At 23.5% G+C, this 16,580-nt stretch overlaps 4 protein-coding genes across 4 annotated transcripts; all 4 read left to right on the plus strand.

Annotated features, from left to right (window-relative positions):
• Positions 1-508: 508 nt before the first annotated feature.
• LOC105365801 (trypsin-2-like) lies at positions 509-4,050 on the plus strand. Its single transcript, XM_011504057.1, has 5 exons — positions 509-568; positions 1,129-1,179; positions 1,706-1,988; positions 3,001-3,340; positions 3,862-4,050. The coding sequence occupies exons 2-5, from the start codon at positions 1,134-1,136 to the stop codon at positions 4,024-4,026; spliced, it is 834 nt and encodes a 277-aa protein (XP_011502359.1). The 5' UTR covers positions 509-568; positions 1,129-1,133; the 3' UTR covers positions 4,027-4,050.
• Positions 4,051-5,847: 1,797 nt separating this feature from the next.
• Positions 5,848-6,837, plus strand: LOC105365808 (transmembrane protease serine 3-like). The gene is made up of 2 exons (XM_011504069.1): positions 5,848-5,925; positions 6,548-6,837. Exons 1-2 carry the CDS (start codon positions 5,880-5,882, stop codon positions 6,835-6,837), a joined length of 336 nt encoding a protein of 111 aa, XP_011502371.1. The 5' UTR covers positions 5,848-5,879.
• Positions 6,838-7,063: 226 nt separating this feature from the next.
• On the plus strand, positions 7,064-8,348 carry LOC105361802 (kallikrein 1-related peptidase b5-like). Its single transcript, XM_011499084.1, has 2 exons — positions 7,064-7,384; positions 8,085-8,348. Exons 1-2 carry the CDS (start codon positions 7,160-7,162, stop codon positions 8,250-8,252), a joined length of 393 nt encoding a protein of 130 aa, XP_011497386.1. The 5' UTR covers positions 7,064-7,159; the 3' UTR covers positions 8,253-8,348.
• Positions 8,349-13,589: 5,241 nt separating this feature from the next.
• On the plus strand, positions 13,590-15,585 carry LOC105361811 (glandular kallikrein-3, submandibular-like). The gene is made up of 3 exons (XM_011499095.1): positions 13,590-13,872; positions 14,416-14,752; positions 15,231-15,585. The coding sequence occupies exons 1-3, from the start codon at positions 13,592-13,594 to the stop codon at positions 15,417-15,419; spliced, it is 807 nt and encodes a 268-aa protein (XP_011497397.1). The 5' UTR covers positions 13,590-13,591; the 3' UTR covers positions 15,420-15,585.
• The last annotated feature ends 995 nt before the right edge of the window (positions 15,586-16,580 follow it).

Here is a 16,580-nt window from a genome sequence, read left to right on the forward strand (position 1 = left end):
TTACAGTATTAATTCAATTTCTATTCAATTAATAATTTAAATTCTCTAATTTTACACATTTATTATAGAGAAATTGAATTATATTAAATCAAATGAAATGAAATAAATATGTATTGTCCTAGTGTTACATATACTACAAGTAGTACATACTATGTATGTATTCGTGTTTTTGATGTATATATAAATATATATATATATATTAAATTATTATCTGTAAAAGTTTTAGTCAAAACAAATATCTATTTATATGTCCTAACATTATTCCAATTTTGTAAGAATAAATTATTATTATCAAATTTTTTATGTTAATGTACTAAAATTTGTTCCAATGTTTAAAGTAAAAAAATTAAATAATCCATAATTTATTATTCATTATAAAAGTGCACATATTTGTTCAAATTATCCATGCACGAAGAGAGTTTTTATTATCATTTTAAAGTTCATATAATAAATCAAATAAATTTTGATTATTTGTTAAAACGCAAAATAGTTAGCTGAAGCGTTGAAAAAAAAATAGAAGGAAATTGAGAAAAAAATTAATTAAAGTAGCGAATCGTAAATACATCAAGTAAGTTAAACAAGTATAATTAAATAAAAAATTATGAGTATGCATGTTGCAATTTATTTTTATAAATAGTAATAAATAAATATATATGCATATATATGCATATATATATATATATATATATATATATATAGAAGAAATTAAAACATACATACTCATACTAGAAGTATGTTTGTTTTTGAAGAATGAAAGACTGTAATAAATAAATAAATTAATAAATAACATTTAAAAGCATTAATTTTACACTAACTGTGTAACTAAAATAGTACTTTTTAACTAATGTGACGGCATTATAATGAGACGACAATAATACAATTAAAATATAAAACAAAAATTTATTTCACATGAAAATTAATGTAAAATATTCTTTCATATGTTGTTGCAATTAATCATTAAAAATTCTATAATCTTATGATTTGCCTAAAATATACATTACATTCAACTCATATACTAGGTGTTAACATATATTGAAAACTATTTTATTTTGTGTTTTTTATTTCGCTTATTTGTAAATATTACTAAATTACTTTAAAACTTACTTAATTCTATGTTAAATTGTGTAGTTGTTATGAAGATTATCATTGACGCATTAGTTGTATTGTTATTGGTAAAAGGTGAGTGACATTAATAGTTTAATAATGATAAAGACTACCTTCAAATATTTATAAAACTACGTATATAATTTTTATACTTGCTTGTATTAAATTTTTCAAATTATTAATGAATAAATAATGAAATCTATCGTGGTTTCATACAATCACCAAATACTTTTCATATTAGAATTTAATGATAAATTGATTTGAAGATATAACCTTGTAGAATCTGTATTGCATCAATAGAAATGGTTATTGAATGGATAATTATTTATATATAGTTATGTCTAGATAATTATTGTAATATTAACTTAAAATTTTAGAAATACATTTATTACATGAAAAACTTGTATTATGTAAAAATAAGTGTTGTTTGAAATTTAAAAGTAATATTTATAATTATTTAAGAACGTAATCTCTAAATATTTCATCTCAATTATTAAAATAAAAAACAAGTTGTATTTGAATGTTCTTAACATCCTAATAATTATGGTATTTGATAATCGGACTATCAACTGGAATTGTTTCGTCACTAAACGAATTGCAGTCAAATTTTTGTTGGCGTGGGACACTCCCAGGCCTGCCAATCCAGGTGAGTTTCCGTATCAAGTAAGTCTCCAGTGGGGCTCACAGGGTATTCCTCTTGGCCATTCTTGCAGCGGTGCAATCATTAACAAATTCTGGATTATAAGCTCCGGATATTGTGTATCTCATATATCGACAATGACTATCAGAGCTATAAAAGTTGGATTTCATAATATCAACGAGGAAGATGAGTTTGTACAAGTTTTGGAAATTGCACAATTTATAATTCATGAAAAGTATGAGGGGTAAGAATATTTGTCATTTTTATATTTTTTTTTTGTTTTGCAAATGATACATTGGTTAGATGATATGAAACTTCTATTCATGACATAAATTTGTATGCATTAAATTCAAAATTAAGTAGATTTCATTTATATTAAGTTGTAATATTTTAGTTGAATAATTTTAATTATTCCATATATATTTTCGAATATTTTCTATATTTTTCAGTCATCTGTGAATAATTAAAGTAAAATTTCATTTTAATGTACGTAGAAGGAATTAAATAATGTGTCTATTAAATACTCTCCCTTATACATATATATATATATATATATATATTATATATAGTTGATTGACATTCATTACGTATTTAAGTTTCAAAAGTATTTTTTTTTGTGACTATTAATGCTGGTTTAGTACAATTATAATGTTTAAAAAAAATTATATGAGAATAGTTAGTTAACAGTTCAAAATGAAAATATGATTAATTTATGTTTTGTAATATTAATATAAATGTTTAATTTTAAAACATTCCAAAGTAAAATATGTTTATATTATAATTAACCTTTCTATGTTAATTTATACAAACAAATTTGAATTCGTATTTAATTTATTGTAGTAAAAAAATGCGAAAATTAAAATAATAAAGAATATAAAATGTTTAATGTACATAATTTAATTTATATATGTAATATTTAATATATAATCACGGAAATATATTAAAAAATTTTAAATATAAATATAAAATTTATAATTATACAACTATTTATAGGTTAAAAAAATTTGTAAATAATTTTTAATTTACCTATTGTTTAATTGATTCCATGCCAATAAAAAAATTTAAATAAGGATATAGATTTGAAACTATATATGCTAATATGAAATTTGAACTTTATATTTATAGTCCTTAGTATCTTACTGAGATGGTATATTACTTTGGAACTGTATACTACAATAATTTTTGGAATTAATTTTTTCATTGTATTTATTTTTTTTCAAAATTGAATAAAATGTGTATAATTAAAAATTTTTCAGAGGCAACATGATCGGTAGTTATTTATCTTACGACCTTGGATTGATTAAGCTGGCGACGGCCATCGTTTTTAATAATCGCGTGAATGCGCTTAAACTTCCAAGTGGCAAGAAATACGGTAAAAGCAAATTCAAGCTAGAATATAACCTGGTGTTAAGCGGCTGGGGGTCAATAGCTGTCGGGGTTACCGAAAATCATCCGAAAGTTCTGTATACTGTTCAATTACCCGTCATACCGAACAAAATCTGTCAACAATCAATCAGGACCGTCATTCCAAATTACGAGTTGTCAGATACTCAGCTTTGTACGAGACCCATAGATGGATCTTTCGCCGCCTGTATTGTAAGCTGAATATACGTTAAGGAACTGCTTTTTTTTTAAACTTCAAGACAATTTAGTAATTAAAGTTCTCTGATTGAATAGATGTTATGTTTAATGATTTGAGTGATTTAAGTATTAGTTAATGATATTTGATTCGGGGGAATTATGACAAGGTGATTTTAAAACAGCTTCGAATTTCCATAGCATAATAAAAATATTTTGATTCGATAATTCAGTTTCATAATATTTATAAATTAAAGCGAGTGTAATTATTTGGTATCAGATAAAAAGAAATATTTTCATTAATGAAAGGGTTATAAAAACTTATCTATAAAATTTGTAACAAAGATATAGGGAGTTAATACAAGGAAGTTAATATACGAAAATATAACTGTATTTACATTGACTATGTAAATGAAAAATTTTCTTTTGTCATTAACTAATTCAATATGTTTCTTAAAAGTTTTCCTTAAAATTAATTATTTAACTGAAAATTTTCTACTTCCACCGATATATGCAAATGTGTAGTTTCTTCTTTACAGGGCGATTACGGTGGCCCAGTAATCCAGTACAATCAGTCAAATGAACCCATATTAGTCGGCATATATAATTGGGCTGTAATACCTTGCGACACTAATGGTTTACCACCTGTTTATACACGTATTACCAGTTTTAAGCAATGGATCAAAAATAAAATAAAAACATAATTGTATATATTACACAAAAAAATATATATGCGTATTAAAATTGTAATAGCCGCAACTCCTTTTATAATCTTATATTTTACATAAAGATGCACTATATATTATTCTTCAATTTATAATTCAATTAATAATTAAAACTAGATAAAAATGGAATAAAATGAATAGTTCATCTAATAATAAATAATTTAAAAAATGTATAAATTATTCAAACAATTTGGATATAATTGATTTTGTTTTTACTCACTTGCGAATGCTAATATATTTATATATATATATATATATATATATATATATATATATTATGCTTTATAAAATATGATTATCTTTATATTTACATTTACATCGTTATTTATTTAGGCTTTAATTATTTATTTTTAAATCACTATAAATAACTTGTACTTTAATTAAAATGTCCAATAAAAATTGATTTTCATTCAATATTAAAAATGTATTTTTCATGCTTTTTTATTTTCTTTTATTTATTCTACAATATTTCATTGTGAAAGAGAATAGCAAAAATTAAAAGAATGCAAATGTATTAAAGTATTTTCGTGAACATTATTCTAATCTTCTGTTACTGAACAATAAATGTTTTCCGCCTGATATTTTACGAATCATTAATTTTTAATTTTTGCATTTTTAACTTCATAAATTGTTTTCAATTAATGCTTTTATATAAATCTAGAATTTCTATGAAATACTAAAATACCATATATTATGTAAATTAAAATTAAGATTTCCTTTAGTTTATATGATACGTTCATTTTTATTTGAACTACTTTAGTTATTATGAAAATTTATGAATTATGAATAACATTAATGACTAAATTTATTCTTTTATTGGGAAAATTACTGATAGAATACAAGGGATTTGAATGGTTCACTTTTGAAAGATAGAACGTAAAGTACATTGCACAAATCGAATTATATCGACACTGAAAGTTTTTGTTTAACCTACTTATTTATTTCCGGCATCTCATATTATTAAATAAAATAAATTTCATCACCTAATAAAAATTAAATATTTTAATTATCAAAAAGGAAATATTTGTACCTTTCGACACATTATAGGATTATATCGCTATTATATTCAATTGAATTTCGAATATTGAATGTTTGAAAATTATCTACATATGCAATGAAAAAAAATTCTATACGGTTAATTAACTAAAATAAATAAATTAACTGTATACGCGAGGTTATTTTATTGTTTACACTTCTGGAGTTTATAAATATTCTTGAATGAATGTTAAGATTAATTTTATATATGGCGATAAACTAATTATACAGAATACATATTTAATATTTTATATAAACATGACATAAACAAATGATAAAATAAATCAATTTATTTCTTCCAAATTATTTGTATTAATTAAATCATATATAGTTGTACTGATTTTTTATGTATAAATTTGTAGTTTAAATAAGTAACTATTAGTAATTATAAGTCAAATATTCAATAATGAAAATAAATAAATTTCTGAATTCAAGCATGATAACTACCTTTTCATAAGTTAAAATTATCTATGATAATTAAAAGTGTTTCATAATTCATTGCACAATATTTTGAGTTTTTAATAAAAGTGAATAAATTATATTTTATGAGGGTGATAATTATTTAAGAAATTTGATAAATAATTTCAAATTAGTAAGATTCTACGGTTTCAAGTTACTTTTACTACGTTTCAAATTTTTTACGAATTATTTGTTTTAAAGATTAAATTATGATTATTCTCCATTTATTTTACTTATCTGTTATATAACATATTCTAAGAAGCTATTTCGCCATATAAAATTCATTATCTATAATTGACGTACACTTTTTCAATTTAAATTTTTGCTCTTCAGATACTATGAAAATTATTTTCAAAACATTAATTGCACTTCTACTGGTGCAAGGTGAGTGAAATAATAAATTATTACTATTATTATAGAAATTATATATATATGTAACAGAAGTATATATGTATATATATAGATGATGAATATATATATATATATATATATATATATATATATATTAGTTATAATAATGGTTCTAACCTCAAATTTGAACCCTGAATTTAAGAAAGAACTAATGAATTGCTATGTTGATATATATATATATATATATATATATAAATTCGTGTAATTTACGTCATTAAAATATTATGCATTAGGACTTAATATAAGTTATAAAGGGACATTTTACATTTTTAACACTATATAAATATGTATGCAAAGAATATGTTAACTTTTCAAATATGTGGATACATATTTTAAGATGGTTATGAAATTTTTTTTCACTTATTAATAATATTATTTAAGTAAATTCGTGTACCCATTTTGCGTATTTCAGTTCTCCGTATTTTCAAGTCCCTAATTTATTATAATACGTATTGTTATAATGCATGGGTTTGTTTTATCTACATATAATTTTTATTTAATACTTTGGATTAAACGCAAATACGATAAGCAAATTATTTAATTGTATATTATTGTTGAAATATATTTATTCTAAAGCATTAAATTTAATATACAGTCAGTTATGTAAATTCGTGGGATCATCTCAGGCACGCCAGTCCTGGTCAGTTTCCACATCAAGCAGTATTGGTATGGATCGGAGCATTACCATTTCCTCCATTTCACTTATGTGGTGGTGCAATCTTGAACGAATTCTGGATTTTAAGTTCAGCGTACTGCGTTGTTGATATATTACATTTAAATAACGTACGTATCAAGGTTGGTAGTCACAATATTTCTTTAGATGACGAGCACGTACGAAACGTTGAGGTGGCAAAGATTATCGTTCATGAAAAATATACTAGGTGAGACAATTTCTTTTTATTAAAATTTTAACCATATATAAAATAATTATTAATATTTTATATCGGAGTCGATAATTGTAAAATAACTATTTTACCGGAAAGTAGACTTAAATGTAACTTATCTACCTCTATAATAATCTACAAGCTGTATATAAATAATTAAACGTCTGTATCTGTAATCACTATTATAATTAAATTTATTATTGAAAAGATATGCCGTATTACGGAATTATGCATTTTACGACGTGGGTTTGCTGAAGCTCAAGCACGCACTGGTTTTCAATCATCGTGTGAGTCCAATCAAGCTTCCCAAAGCCGATGGTATCATGTCTGGTAGAACAAAACTTAACTACAATCTTGTAATGACTGGTTGGGGCCACGTTGGTCGAGGTATTTTACCGGAAACCTCTGATATACTATGCACTGTAAATGAGCCGAAAGTCCCCATTAGAACATGCCAGGAGTCTATTCGTCAAGCTTTCAACTGGGTTGAGCTCAACGACTTACAAATTTGCACCAGACCACTGGATGGAAGTGATCTTGCTTGTATGGTGAGATTCTTGTTTTTACCACTCGTTTCGCTTATTGAATAGATAAGATAGTACGGGGTTGGGGATCAGATGTAATTTGTATGTCATGTTAACACATTCACGTATATGTTATTTGAATTTTCAGAGCAACTATAAATTCAACGCATTTATCGATATAATGCATTATAGAATAATATAAAATTTCCAAATTACTGCTGATGTGAAATTGTGACATTAAAATTTTTAAACCAATAACATAAAACAAATAAAAAATAAACATTTTAAAACAAGCTCAAGTATTTAATATTATTATTCAAATTTTGTTAATTGAATCTTTTTAAATGACTAAAAATTTCTTTTTTAAATTCTACAAGATGATGATATCATTTTACTGGCTGATTAATAATTGGAAAAACTTTGATACGTCATTTTTTAACAAATTCAAAATTTTTCTAAAACATTTATTTCAGAAGTGTTAAATAAATTTTATAAGACAAAAGTCAATGAAATTTTTAAAGTCGCAATGAGTTGTTTTCAAATCAATATAATTGAGAAATAATTATATAATTAATGTTATACATATATATAATACTAAACCAGAATATAAATTAAAGGCGAATGTTTCTTATAATGAAATATAAATCGTCAAAAAAAAAGGATTTTCATTCACAGTCAATATTATTTTTCATAATTAATAATCGTTGTTTCGTCCTTCATTTAGGGTGACTTCGGAGGTCCACTTATTCAATATGACAGTAATAATAAACCTGAAATAATAGGAATTCGTACTTGGACAATGATAGCTTGTAACACCAACGGTGTTCCACCCATCTATGCACGAATTCCTTCTTTCGTCAAATGGATCAATAAGAATATTAATCAAAACTGATTCCGACGTTAAAGAATATTGAAGTTGAAATTTCACTTATACACAAATTTACTTATTTCAATAATATAAATGGACGAATTATTATTTTTGAAACTAAAATAAACTTTATTGTATCTACTTAAGAGTTGAATTATATTTGTATAATATTATATAATATTTAGTATAGAAAAATGATGATACCTTTCAAGTACAGAAAAGAAATATTAATAGAATCAGTATCAGTTTTAATTACAATTTATTCAAGAATTAAAAATTATTTCATCTCATAATAATATTTATTATGTTTATAATATTAACAACTAATGCTTTAAAGGCTGCGATATAGCCATTTACAACAGCCTATTCTATATTGCTAATATGATTTATTAATAATGAAGTAGAAATTTCTTCTCTGATTTTCAAGCCTACTAGATTATACATGTTGGATTTAGATAATTTTGTTACTAATATATAAATATTATGAAATAAAATGTTTATAAACCAAGAATAAAAAGTATACCTTTGCAGATGTGAAATTTTGTATATGATGGTGCAAGTATTATCAGTAATACATAATAAAGTAGGTGAATTTATCTGCTTACATACTTTAAATTATTAAGTGTCGTCACATTATAACAGATTTATATTTTGATACACCAGTAATAAATAATAAAGCAGGTGAACTCGTCTGCTTACATACTTTAAATTATTAAGTGTCTTCATATTATAACAGACTTATATTTTGGCACAATTACTTTGTGAATCTTTTATGAAATTAGATTCAATAATTTTACTTTTCAGCAACAAGACTAAATATATTGTCCACCGTATTACTCTTTAATTCATATTTTTTTTACTTCAAGATAAATAATAAATGCATGTTTTAAAATGGATAAGACAATTCATAAAATATCATTAAAAATTTCATATATTTATTTAATTTGGAAATATAATAAATAAATAAAAAAATTTTTACTTAATGATATTTGAATTTGTATATATTATAAGTTTCAACCATACATTCTGTGTGTTTATTATAATTTAAAACTTCTATTTTGAAATACAATGCCATGCTAGAAACAAATATTGAAATGTATAGCGTTATTTAATACCATCTTAGACACTAAATATATTTTATAAACTTATATTATAGAACTTTGTGCTATCTTAGGTATTGTATATACTGTAGGTATTATATAATATCTTGATAACGGATTATAAAACTGAAATAAAATTGTATATATAATAAGATTTTATAATTTAATAATTTGGCTAATTCAAAGTACTTTTCAGAGTATTTTTTAATATTATCAGAGAGAGCCATATATATTTACAAAGAAAGAAAATATTTTTAATTTCTTTACAAAATAATTAAAATTAGCAATGAAAATTTATCATATAATTATGAACATTAAGGCTGAGATAAATTTTCTCTAATTACTGTGTAACTATTTGTAACAGTTTAATCTTCAAATCATATATATTTTATGTAAATACAATTCTGTAATAATATTAACATGATCATTAGGATTCATGATTTATATATTTATCTTCGTTTTATATTTTTATATACAGAATATAAGGATTTGTATATTATATGTGTAGATTCACATTTAAAATTTTTATTTGCAAATATTAACAAATAACTTCGAAATAGTTAAATTGTTATTAGTAAACAGTTATTTATTAAATAATCGATATTATATTTTAATTACATTTTATATTAATTTTTTTCATATATATATAGTTAAAATATAAATTATAAAGTTTTCTAGAATGGCTAAGAATTCATTTCTAATATTTTATAATTTTTTTCATTAACAATTAATAAAATAATGAATCTAAATAAATATATTAAAATTTTAATTTATATTAATGTAAATATTTATATTAATATAAGTAAGTTTTCAAATATTGCTTAAAAGTAAGATAAGAAGTTGAGTGAATATGTTTATGACTTAATAGTGGAATAATTTAAGAAGTTTCCGTATTAATTATTTTGTAAATTAAAGTTGCAGATAAAGTACTCCGTTTTTTTTTCTAATAGAATTGTAAAATTTATTTTTTTTTTTGAGAAAATTTTTTGCATTTTACAATTTTCAAGTAAATTTAATATAATTATTGAGAACGTGTAACAAAAGATTTTATATTTATTGTATAAATCATTAGATCCATATTGTAATATTGTTTCATTAAATTTTAAATCATTGTATAATTAATGTTGGATACAATTTTATTATACATATTATTTATAAATAAAAAGGTACAGATGAATTTTATATATTTATTTATTAATTGTTGAAAAACTAAATATTAGTGTAAAAATTTTTCATAAAAAAACTGTACGAAGATATTTTTTTCTTTTTAGAATTTATGTATCTTCTTTTATGAATTTATTGATTATTTTTTTATTGTTACATCAATTTCGCATACCCTTAAAATTATTAGTTAATAATAAGTTTAATTAAATGGTAATAGATATTATATTAAAATAAACAAAAGAAATAGAAGAAGTTAACGCAGAAATACAGAAGCGAAGTCGAATAGAATATTTATATGTTTTTAATATTTATTATAATTTTTTTTACTACCATTGTTTATTTCATTAATCTTTAGGTTATATTTATATAATAAAAGACAAGATACCTCTAAAGAATTTATTCTTTTTGGGATTTTGATAAATTGAATTTTATCATTATCAAAATTAATTAATTTAGTTTTCATATCATATTATTTCGTTAGTTATTAGTTCTATCAGTTGAAAATATATTAACTTAATGTAATAAGATACGCAGAAAACAGAATTATCATAAAACAATACTGTAATTCTTGGTGAATGAACGTTAATATATTAACGAATGAATTGTTAATAAATTAACGTTTTTTATAACTATTAGCAGCAGTTGTTTAGAAAATTTAATTATTAGTTTACTTATTATTTTTGCTTTTAAATGAATTCGATTAATAGTTTGTTATATATGCATAAATATAAAAGGCATTTATATACATTTTATTAACATCAATGTCAAATTATATCAGTATTATAAATATTTAACTAGTTTTTCTTAATAGTAACAACGCCTTTGATGATAGATATATTTTAGAAAAAATTCATTTACCTTGTGATTACATTAAATAAAATGGATAATGATTGAAGATAATTATTTTATACCAAAATGAATATATTTGTATGAGAATTATTACTCTTACACTTTGTATGACAATTATAATATGTATATAAATGATAATCTTTATATTAAATAAAAATTATATTTTTTAAGCTTTGTTTTAGGCTCTATAAATGCGTTATACTATTATAAATATTTACTTAATTTATTATAGTAAATACTAATACAGAAAAAAATAATATAAAAATGTTAATAAGTTTAGTATGGGCCAAACTTTTTCTAGATTACATTTTATAAATATTGAAGCACCAGTACGTATATTAATTAATGGCCACATTGGAAAAATACTTTGAATACATATGTTGTTGATATTGTCAATTAGGTATTCATTTCCGGTAAACATCGTTTTGAATTATGTTTAACCATTCCATGATATACATGCCAAAACATTTTAAAATATTAAATAATACAATAATATTTCAATATATTCAACGTAACTAGTAAATTTTAACATACGATTAATATGGAAATAAAGTATAAGGAAAAATTACAATATTAATTTTATACACAATATATAGCGTTTGTATTATTTCGTTTCATTTCGTAATATCATATAGAAACATTAAAATATTTAAATAATAGATATTTTATATTATTAAGGGTAAAATAATTTTATTAAAAAAGTATTTACTGTAATAGTGTTAATATTGCATCGATTTTATAATAATAATATTATAATTTTAATTATAGAAATTCTAAATTTCTACTATAATATAAATTCGAAAATAGACATAAAATTTTTAATTAAAATATTTTTTTTATAATTCACGATTCATAATATATTCGAATTCATTTAAATTGATATGAATTTTTCGATACAAGATGGTTTATATTAGAAGAGTTAAACCAAAACATATATTTAAATAGTTAAGCAAATTCAACTTAATGTAATCTCAGTAGATTAACAATTTTTACAGGATTAACTGTTACTGATTAATTATAATGATTTCCTTTTATATAGTCATTCATTCAAATTGTTGCCCAAAATTTAATTTTTATACAAAATTTCAAATAATAAAACGCAATGCTAATATCTTATTGATGAAATACGAATTATTTTATAAAACAAATAATTAACCATTACGTGAATTAATTGATGTTATATAAAATATTTATTAAGATTCATAATAAGTGTTGTTTTTCAATGTATAGCAGGTGCATAATATTACTTCTTCATAAATATGTAAAATTGATTAATTTGTACTCAAGAAAAAAGCGAATTTCATACGATATAAAAATTCTATTTCTATTAGTAGTATTAGATTTTCATACATTTTTTCTTTTGATATAAAATATATTTGGTAATGTCCGATAAGAAATAAAACAGTCTTTCCGAACCTTTATATTGAGTAAGAATTACTTAAAAATATATTTCATTTATCGAAATCTCATATTATACATCTCTTATTATAAAAATTCTAACTGCGTAGAATTTGAAATGTGTACATTTTAGTAAGAATTACTTAGTAATTCAATCAATTACTTGATTATTCAATTATTATTTTTATATTATATTTTTTATTTGTTTAATTAATGATATTCGAAAAAATAATACGTAATCTAAGTATTTGATAATAAATAAAGCATTATAAAAAAAAATAAAAAGAATAAAAAAATTTTATCTAATTTTACAGTACAGAAATGCATGGGCAATCTCAAGATATAAAAGTGCCATCTGTCTATACATAGTAAGATAAGTTTAATATTATTCTGATAAGGACAAATTTATACAGTTTTATATATTTTTAGAATAAGAATATTTCCTTATTGTATATATGTATTTAGAAGTACTATAAAGCAATACCATAGGTACTCTCAAAATATTCTTGACTATGAACGTCCACGCATTAGTTCTATTTTTGATAGTGCAGGGTAACTTTTACGCAATACGTTTCCTATTTTAAATTAATAAAAATTAAAAGATAAACATACATCTTATAATAGAATCCTTATTTTCTATCTCTATATATCCTTATCAACAAATAACCTTTAACAAAACAATAATACTGAATATATTTTGCATAAATGTTATGGTAACAAGTTCGAAATAAAATTGCTTAATCAAAATCAAACATTGGAGCATAAATAATTGAACACTATTAAAATTAAAAATATTTTATCTACAACGATTAATTCTATTATAATGATGCATTAAAACTTGTATTAGTGAACATGGCGTTATCAACGGATCAACCTATGGATGCAACTCCAGGTCAGTTTCCATGGCAAATCTCAATGACATGGAAGAACCCACCAGCTATTATTAATCTTCATTTCTGCAGTGGTGCTATTATTACTGAATTTTGGATTTTGCTTTCGGCTTATTGCATCACCAATGCACCTTCTAATGGTACTGTGTATGTAAGGACTGGCAGTTATAATATTAACAAAGACGATCAATTTGTACATAACGTGCCAATCAAGCAAATGATTGTTCATGAAAAATACGAAGGGTGAGACATTCCTATATGTTATTGCACAAACTTAGTCGTCGGCATAATTGTTGGAAAGAATCGTTTAAATTTTTAAAACTCAATTTATTATCTCAATGAAGATACGTAGAGTAAAAAACGTTATACCAATTTCAATTTTTTGGTAAATTTACGTTTAATTCGTACAGAGTACGTAAGTTCTTTAATTATTGATGCTAGTCTAGTTAGTTTTATCATAATACATTAAAAATTAATTATAAACAAGAATTGTACTCGTTTCCAATACAGTGTAATATATGACATTGGTTGCTTTATAAATAAAATCTTGCATATACTTAAACTTTATCTTATTTCGTATTTTATAATTAATTATTATTATGATATAAATTTATCACTTTTGAAAAGAGTATTGAAAACGAATATTACCAGTTCAGAATAGGTATATCCGAAGCACTTATCGGTTAGAATACTAATTATGTCATCGTGTGGAGAATGCAGATTAGTTATGTTAAAATTCTGGCGTTGAAGATTTTTGACAAAAAGTAAAAGAAAAATGTCAATTAGGGCAAAAACACTGAAAACCCTCGCTTGCTACGACATCGGTCTGATCCAATTAGGAAAACAGCTGGACTTTGATAAACGAGTGCAGCCCATCCTAATGGCGAAATCCAAAACCTGGTCATATGAGATCAAATTGGGTGACAATGTGATCTTGAGTGGCTGGGGCTCGATATCCTACGGTGCTCTATCTGATCATCCGGACATAATGCGCACCGTCAATGCAACTATTATTTCCAACAACGAGTGCGAGAATGCTATCAAGAAGATCTGGCCTCAATTCAGAATATCTGAAATGCAGATATGCACGACACCTTTGGACGGGAGCCTCGGAGCGTGTATTGTAAGTATATTCATTTTCTAAGGATAACAATGAGATTGCCCATCTGCCTAAAATGTGTTATAAAATGAATTATTATTGTTGATAAATATTATATAATTGGTGTAAAGTTATATTTTATTGCATTGATTGCGATTAGGATTCACCTTTTTATATGCTTCGATATTGTAAAAACAGTTGCTTCATCGAGAATGATAATCGACAAATTTATACTCCCATGTTCGCAATTACATAATGAAATCTACTATACATGTCAGAATATTTATACATTGAATCTCACGATTAACAGCAAATCGATTAAACATAAGGTAACTGCTATATACGTTATAAATTAAGCTGTATATGATATTTAAATTCTTAAATAGGACATAACATAATATTCTAATGGCGGACGATATTTAAATTAAATCTCAGACAATCGAGCCTTCGATTTAATGAGAACTATGAAAATTAACGTAATTTCCTTCCTTGCGTATGACAGGGTGACATTGGAGGTCCACTTATTTACCACGAAAAAGTTGATGTAATACCGGTGCTAGTGGGTATATCCAATTGGAACTCGGAGCCCTGCAACAAAAATGGCTTGCCTCCTGTTTACACAAAAGTTGAATATTTTCTAGGTTGGGTCGAGCAGAAGCTGAAAGAGAATTGTAGTCGACCGTCTGGTTAAATTAATCGTAAATACATTTATTTGTATGGATGATGTATCACATGTCAGTCGATATCCTCTTTCTGTAGCTTCTAAATAGCTTAACTGACAAACTAATTTTAGCTGCTTAATTTTATACGATAAAATAAGTGATTTGTGCTTTTTTTTTCTTTCGTAACTGATTTTAAGCGGTACGTGGTGTACTTATTTGCTTCTTACATTTTCATCAATTAGAATTTCAAAAATTAGTTGCTGTATAATGTTTAGTCAAAATTACGTGTTTCATTAAAACGTTCATTCGTGCGACTAGCTTTATCAAATGTTAATACACAAATGCGCGCAATGTTAAGAATTGACTCGAATCAGTTGATAACAATTATCATATGATTGCTAGTGTGCATAAACAAAAACTGTTCAAAAACAATTTATCTATTGCTAGGTTAAATTAATACAGATTACGAAGCCTTCTAGGATTGTGAACCTTTGAAGGTCCTATGAACCCAACGATAGCTTATGCAAAGCTACTGTAGCTTTGTTGTGCAAACAATAGATAATTTCTGGCAACTTCTTTGCTGTCGAAAAATTGTTACCATCAAGATATTTGAATTAAATTAATCCTACAAAATCACTTCGAATTTTACGACATATCAATTCTTATGTATCTGTTTAAATAAATGTTTCAATGTAAATTTACATTATGTAAATTGTTTAAAAATTATGATTTTCACAATTATTATAATATATAGGAAGTATTGTACAAATTACATTGGTTAATGAATCAATTTTTTATACATTGTGTACATGCTGAAATATTTGTATTCGAACATTTTATACTTTTATAATATTCTTTCAAGAAGTTAAAAATTTATTCATAATTATAAAATGTTTTGAATATAAACATTTTTTCGTTCGACAATCTTGAAAGTAAATAATTTTATTTCTTTTTCCGAAATTTATGTTATCTCATTATTGATTTCCTAAGGAGAGTTCATTAATTATAACTATAAATATTAAGTTATATTTTTTAATTTGTTTTCAATATATAAAAATCCGTCATATTTGAAATAGCGTCTGTAGTAGTAGTTTAATTTAATAGTTAATTAATGTATTATACTTATACTTATTCCTAATTTATATCGATAAATATACAATTATTCCTTTTTATAATTATTCTTTTGTTTT

This window comes from Ceratosolen solmsi, unplaced genomic scaffold, assembly GCF_000503995.2.
Source record: "Ceratosolen solmsi marchali unplaced genomic scaffold, CerSol_1.0 scaffold10, whole genome shotgun sequence".
In the NCBI taxonomy this organism is placed as follows: domain Eukaryota; kingdom Metazoa; phylum Arthropoda; class Insecta; order Hymenoptera; family Agaonidae; genus Ceratosolen; species Ceratosolen solmsi.

Bases quoted from the DNA above. Each gene is read 5' to 3' on its own strand.
- LOC105365801 (XM_011504057.1), top strand. From the start codon at position 1,134: ATGAAGATTATCATTGACGCATTAGTTGTATTGTTATTGGTAAAAG. The intron at 1,180-1,705 runs GTGAGTGACATT...AACGAATTGCAG, and splicing joins TGTATTGTTATTGGTAAAAG to TCAAATTTTTGTTGGCGTGG. The intron at 3,341-3,861 runs GTAAGCTGAATA...TCTTCTTTACAG, and splicing joins GATCTTTCGCCGCCTGTATT to GGCGATTACGGTGGCCCAGT.
- LOC105365808 (XM_011504069.1), top strand. From the start codon at position 5,880: ATGAAAATTATTTTCAAAACATTAATTGCACTTCTACTGGTGCAAG. The intron at 5,926-6,547 runs GTGAGTGAAATA...TTTAATATACAG, and splicing joins TGCACTTCTACTGGTGCAAG to TCAGTTATGTAAATTCGTGG.
- LOC105361802 (XM_011499084.1), top strand. From the start codon at position 7,160: ATGTCTGGTAGAACAAAACTTAACTACAATCTTGTAATGACTGGTTGG. The intron at 7,385-8,084 runs GTGAGATTCTTG...TCCTTCATTTAG, and splicing joins GAAGTGATCTTGCTTGTATG to GGTGACTTCGGAGGTCCACT.
- LOC105361811 (XM_011499095.1), top strand. From the start codon at position 13,592: ATGGCGTTATCAACGGATCAACCTATGGATGCAACTCCAGGTCAGTTT. The intron at 13,873-14,415 runs GTGAGACATTCC...AATGTCAATTAG, and splicing joins GTTCATGAAAAATACGAAGG to GGCAAAAACACTGAAAACCC. The intron at 14,753-15,230 runs GTAAGTATATTC...TGCGTATGACAG, and splicing joins GGAGCCTCGGAGCGTGTATT to GGTGACATTGGAGGTCCACT.